Source organism: Perognathus longimembris, chromosome 13 (genome assembly GCF_023159225.1).
Source record: "Perognathus longimembris pacificus isolate PPM17 chromosome 13, ASM2315922v1, whole genome shotgun sequence".
Taxonomy (NCBI): domain Eukaryota; kingdom Metazoa; phylum Chordata; class Mammalia; order Rodentia; family Heteromyidae; genus Perognathus; species Perognathus longimembris.
In genome coordinates, this window is record NC_063173.1 from 23,912,715 (window position 1) to 23,918,765 (window position 6,051).

The following is a 6,051-nucleotide window of genomic DNA, read 5'->3' on the forward strand; positions in this document are numbered from 1 at the left end:
TTACAGTAGGATCATATAAGCCAGGGGTTAGAGATGAGATTTTTTTTTCTTCTAAGTGCAAAGAGAAACTGAGGAAAAGTTGGAAGCAGAATAGGATATCATTTGTGTTTTTAAGTTTCTCCAGGCTGTTGTGTGATAAATGCATCATAAGGCATGGGGGGGGTGAGAATGAAAGTGAGGTGAGGTTAGTTGAGTCAGACAATGAGACCACTTAGTCTAGGATGATGACAGTGGGAATGGACTGACACAGGAGATGAGTGGGCAGATCTTCCTCAAGCTCAAACCTCCCTTCTGGAATGCCAACCTCATCATCCTGTTCTGCCTCAGGATCTTTGCATGGGTGCCTCCTATCTAGTGCCAGATGTCTGCTGATCTCTGCTTCTGTGTTCTCTTCATAGAGTTCTCTAACTTTGAACTTAGGGCTTCTTGCTCGGCTAGCATACTACCACTTGACTTGCACCTCCTACCTTGCTTTTCATTGGTTACTTTGAAGATTGAGTCTGTCAGATTTTTCTTCTCCCAGGTTGGTCTCGAACCAGAATCATCTGATCTCAGACTCCTGAGTAGCTGGGATCCCAGATGTGAGTCGCTGGCAGCTGGCTGGGCCCTTGGTTTTGTTTGTTGCTATATTCCCAATTCCTGGACCATTACCTGACTAGGGGCTTATTGGGAGCCAGAGCTTCTATAAGATGGTTGCTTTCTCCTTCTGCACCTAACTTCTTCAGTGAGCCTGCAACAAAAAGAAACAGTCAGTTGGGAATGTGGCTTAGTGGTAGAGCGCTTGCCTAGCATGCATGAAGCTTTGGGTTCAATTCCTCAGTACCACATAAACAGAAAAAAAGAAGCCAGACATGGCACTGTGGCTCAAGTGGTAGAGTGCTAGCTTTGGGCAAAAGAAGCCCAGAAACAGTGCCTAGGCCATGAGTTCAAGCCCCAGCACAGAGGGGGGAGAAGCAGCCAAGGCACCTAGGGAAGTGGGGTCTGAAGGTCCTACCAGAGCTCAGTAGCCTCCGACATGTGCTAGGAAGCTTACTGGACATACCATGCAGCAGGGACTGGAGACAAAAGCAAGCCAGCTTGTGAGCGTAACCTTGTATCTCCATTGCTTTGTTCCACATACTCCCTCTCTTTAGATTCTCATCAGTACCACAGTTACTTCCAGGAGATAGACAGCTATCATTCCAGATTTACAAAGTGCTAAGTGAAGCTCGGAAAAAGACAATTGCACAAACTCATCTAGATTCCACTCTAAGTTGTGGGGAGGGGGTATCTCCAGGCCAGATACTGGGAATCAGGTCCTTACAAAAGGCTGGGAATATGGCTTAGCAGTAGAGTACTCATCTCATATACATGAAGCCCTGGGTTCAATTCCTCAGCACCACATAAACAGAAAAGGCCAGAAGTGGTGCTGTGGCTCAAGTGGCAGAGTGCTAGCCTTGAGCAAGAAGAAGCCAGGGACATTGCTTAGGCCCTGAGTTCAAGCCCCAGAACTGGCAAAAAACAAAACAAAACAAAAGGACTTAGTATGCTCAGCCCCAGGGAAACAAGTCTCCCAGTTGAAGAGGCACCTCAGTTTAGAGTCCAGCCATGGCAGTGTACACTGGGCAAGGGAAACATGCTGGGAAAATTGAACAGGGTGAGAGTTTGGAGGCTGTAGTATAAAGTCTTAGCAGCCAGGGCTGGGGATATATATATATGGCCTAGTGGCAAGAGTGCCTGCCTCATATACATGAGGCCCTGGGTTCGATTCCCCAGCACCACATATATAGAAAATGACCAGAAGTGGCGCTATGGCTCAAGTGGCAGAGTGCTAGCCTTGAGCAAAAAGAAGCCAGGGACAGTGCTCAGGCCCTGAGTCCAAGGCCCAGGACTGGCCAAAAAAAAAAAAAAAAAAAGTCTTAGCAGCCAGTCCCAATTCCTTAAGACTTAGTTGGGTTTCTCGATGTTAGAGCAGATGGGTTGCGCCATGATCTTCTGAGCCATGTTCGGGGTCAAAACTGACTGAGTGTCACCAAGACTGGCTGGGTGTCACCACGTTTGGATCAGGCTCACCCACTTAGTTTAACTGTCTCTCTTGCTCTTCTCTGCCCCGGCTCTGGTTTTATGCTGTCTCTTTGGATGTATCTTTCACTGTCTTATTATGTCCATTCTATCTGTGCCTCTGCCTATCGCTTTGAGTCTCTGTCCAAAAATCTGCCCCAGATGTGATTCCCTCCCACCCCCTGCCTCACTCCTGGTTTCCCCACAATCAAGGGACAGACGGTGGTCCAAAGTCAGCTCGGAGATGAGAGGGCGCAGCCAGCTGTCTTTGCAGACGCCGGAGTAGGGCTCAAATGCTGGCAAGATTTGGAAAGGGTGCAGAGGATAGCCAAGTGCAGTCCCGTTAGGCTGCCACTTTTCCCCTCTCCTGGCTTAGGGAGCGGCTAGAGCACGCACGCACTAATGCTTGGGAGGGGGGGTCACTCCCCTGGGGACCCCAAGCTCCGCCCTACTCTGATCCGATTGGCCTCGGGCTCCCCCGCCCCCAGCAGTCCGCTCCAGCTCCCGGGCGTTGAGGCCACCACAGATAAATAGCCCAGGGCTCCTGGCGCCAAGCTAGAGGTGAGGAATCCCCAAGACGTTGCGGCCCTTCCCTTTGCCACACGTCCAGCCCGACCAGCCAGGGCGGTGTGGAGGACAGTTGGGACAGTCGGGTGTGCATTCAAACCTCCGGCATTTTGCCATTCAACTGCCAGAGCTCGCTTGGGGAGTGGTGGAAAGTTTCTACAACTCCCTCCACTCGGGCTGGGCGAGATCAGGACCGCGCTGCCACCCACTGGGATATGGAGCTACTGTCACCGCCGCTCAGAGATGTAGACTTGACGGGCCCCGACGGTTCTCTCTGCTCCTTTGCTGCAGCAGATGACTTCTATGATGACCCGTGTTTTGACTCGCCCGACCTGCGCTTCTTCGAGGACCTGGACCCGCGCCTCGTGCACGTGAGCGCGCTCCTGAAGCCCGAGGAGCACTCGCACTTCCCGGCCGTGGTGCACCCAGTCCCCGGAGCTCGCGAGGACGAGCATGTGCGCGCGCCCAGCGGGCACCACCAAGCCGGCCGCTGCCTCCTGTGGGCTTGCAAGGCGTGCAAGCGTAAGACCACCAATGCCGACCGCCGCAAGGCCGCCACCATGCGAGAGCGGCGCCGCCTGAGCAAAGTCAATGAGGCCTTCGAGACGCTCAAGCGCTGCACGTCGAGCAACCCAAACCAGAGGCTGCCCAAGGTGGAGATCCTGCGCAACGCCATTCGCTACATCGAAGGCCTGCAGGCTCTGCTGCGAGATCAAGACACCGCGCCGCCGGGCGCCGCTGCCTTTTACGCGCCGGGCCCGCTGCCCCCAGGCCGAGGTGGCGAGCAGTACAGCGGCGACTCGGACGCGTCCAGCCCGCGTTCCAACTGCTCAGACGGCATGGTAAGGCCGGGACCCCAGGCAGGAGGAGAAGTGAGGGCAGTTTTCGGGATATGTGTTCCAGAAGGAGGGAACTGGCCTGAGGGGAGTGGGGGAACAACAAGGGGGAGGGGGGAGTTTCCCTAGGGGTCGGTCCCCAAGTGCGGGGCAGATGTCTCTTGGGTAGTTTAGCGCTTTGGAAGCGCACAGAACAGAGGCGACAGCCCGATCGGGGGCGCTATTAGAATAGAGCCGCGCAACGTGAAAGTATCCATCCCCTCAGTGTCCTTACTTCCCAAATGGAGACTTGTCTTCCTAGGCGATTGCGCACCCTCGTTTTGGCCGTTCTATGCTTTAGTCACGCCCGTTCCTAACTGTCATCCACCACAAAGTCTGGAAGGACTTGGGAGGGCGGGGAGGGGACGGCGAGCTAGGAGGGCTGGACCCCGCCCCCCGCGAGGTCCCGCGGACCTCATCCCGTCCCCTCCCGGCCATTTGCAGATGGAATACAGCGGTCCCCTGAGCGGCGCCCGGCAGCGGAACTGCTACGACGGCACCTACTACAGCGACGAGCCCAGCGGTGCGTACCCCAGCCTTTGAGCCCACCCAGACTCAACTCCCTCCCCTCTAGTACCCACCCGCCCCCCCCCCAAAGCAGAGTGCGCTCCATGGAACATCTAGCGTGCGGCCCTCCCGTCTCCCCAACCTCCTCCGAGTGTGAACCTTGCCCACCTTCCCCCCACGCAGAGCCCAGGCCCGGGAGGAGAGCGGCTGTGTCGAGCCTGGACTGCCTGTCCAGCATCGTGGAGCGCATCTCCACCGAGAGCCCCGCCGCGCCCGCGCTCCCGCTCGCCGCCGCCGACGCGACGCACGAATCGCCTCCCGCCCAGCTAGAGGCCACCGCCCCCGGCGAGGAAGAGCCGGGCGCCCGACCCCCATCGCCCGACGCCGTCCCGCAGTGCCCGGCGGGCGCCAACCCCAATCCTGTCTACCAGGTGCTGTGAGGCGCGAGTGGGCTGACGCCCCCGAGGGCGCGGCGGTCCACCCTCCCCGAGGCACGATGCCCCGGAGCTCCCTGGCGTCCGGAAGACTGAGCTTTAAAAGCGATGCCTCCGGGGAAACTGAGGTGTTCTCAACTCCCTGACCACCACCCCCACCCGTGCCCCAAGCAAGGACGCCACCCCCTCTATTTCCCTCACGGAGCCCTCTTCTCTGAGCCCTACTGCCATGACCACGCGTGTTTCTCGGCGATCCAGAGCTGATCATTTTTAATTTGGGAGGGGGAGCGACGCCCTTCCTTTGCCTTGACGCCTCCCGCATGGGGGTGAGACCCTCGCAAACCCCGCCCCGCTCAGGTTATGTTTTCTTCGGGGAGCGTGGCCCCTACTTTATCCGTGCCTGCCGGGACATCTCACTGTCTCCCACCACCTGCGGGGTGCGGTACAGGCCCAAGTGTGACCGGTGTAACCGCACCCCACCCTTACCCCATCCCGCGGTTCAGGACCACTTTTTTGTAATACTTTTTTGTAATCTATACCTGTACATAAGAGTTGCTTTGCCAAAGCGGGAGCCCCCTAGGGCTGTATTTATCTCTGAAGCATGGTGTGTGTGTGTGTGGTGCAGCGGGGAATTTGTATGTTTATACAACAGGCGAGTGAGCGCGCTCCCTCGATCAGGTGTTTGAAATAAATAATCTAATTTATACTGCGGTGGCTCCGTGACTTCCCTTGGGTTTGAGGGGCGGGATTTGGAGCAAAGTCCGCCAACGGAGCCCGCTGTCCCGCAGCGACCTCTGTAGGCGGAAGATGCATTGCAATGAGGCCGCAGGCTGTCTGGAGGAGCCCCGTGGGTCTCCAAGCCTGTCCAGAGGGTCGTCTGACCTTAATTCCGACACTATACTCATGCCACAATCCGAGTTAAAAAAAAAAAAATCCTTGGCAGGCTCCACTCTCTGGAGCTTCTGGTTTAACTCTACCCAGATGCCTAGGGCTAATCATTGGTATTTCCCCCAAAATTCCCCTGCCTGTCGGCAATTCAGCTATGTTTGTAAAGTTGAGAGTGACATCCTTACACACACACACACATACACACAGTGAACGAAGGTGTGTCCAGGAAGGTGACTGGGAGAGCACGACCCTAGGTGTCACTCAAAGTCCCCATGGCCATAGAAGACGGGGTGGGATGCTCACAGAATGAGGAGGAAAAGCTGGAAGGACTTGAAGAGCCTTTCCATCTGTGTGGTACTGACAGGCATAAGCGGACTGCTGTATTCTCTTCTTAAAACAAAATCTCCTGTATGGTCCCAGCTCATAAGATAGGGACCCAGAACCTGTAAAGAGAGGGGCACATGAAACCAGCAGCAGTACAAGTGCCATAAGTGCGCTCACCAAGCTGTAAAATCTGATATGTTCTCACTCCCTGCCCACTCAAATCTGAATTGAGGTGGGTAGTCATTGACTTAACCTTGGTGCTTGAGGAGGACAGCTGGAGGAGGAGCCATTTAGACTGTGTCTTGAGAAACAAGAGTAGTCAATACAGGTCAATCATGGAGGTACTTATGCACACCACACACACACACACACACACACACACACACACACACACCTGTCCTCCCTTGGACCCAGGG

At 55.6% G+C, this 6,051-nt stretch overlaps 1 protein-coding gene across 1 annotated transcript; it reads left to right on the plus strand.

Annotated features, from left to right (window-relative positions):
• The first annotated feature begins 2,668 nt into the window (after nucleotides 1-2,668).
• Myod1 (myogenic differentiation 1) lies at nucleotides 2,669-4,502 on the plus strand. The gene is made up of 3 exons (XM_048360581.1): nucleotides 2,669-3,449; nucleotides 3,927-4,005; nucleotides 4,173-4,502. The coding sequence occupies exons 1-3, from the start codon at nucleotides 2,823-2,825 to the stop codon at nucleotides 4,427-4,429; spliced, it is 963 nt and encodes a 320-aa protein (XP_048216538.1). The 5' UTR covers nucleotides 2,669-2,822; the 3' UTR covers nucleotides 4,430-4,502.
• Nucleotides 4,503-6,051: the final 1,549 nt, after the last annotated feature.

What these genes read in the sequence shown, in the direction of transcription:
- Myod1 (XM_048360581.1), top strand. Translation starts at nt 2,823, where the DNA reads ATGGAGCTACTGTCACCGCCGCTCAGAGATGTAGACTTGACGGGCCCC. An exon ending in CCAACTGCTCAGACGGCATG is followed by an intron (nt 3,450 to 3,926) that starts GTAAGGCCGGGA and finishes GGCCATTTGCAG; the next exon opens with ATGGAATACAGCGGTCCCCT. An exon ending in CTACAGCGACGAGCCCAGCG is followed by an intron (nt 4,006 to 4,172) that starts GTGCGTACCCCA and finishes CCCCCCACGCAG; the next exon opens with AGCCCAGGCCCGGGAGGAGA.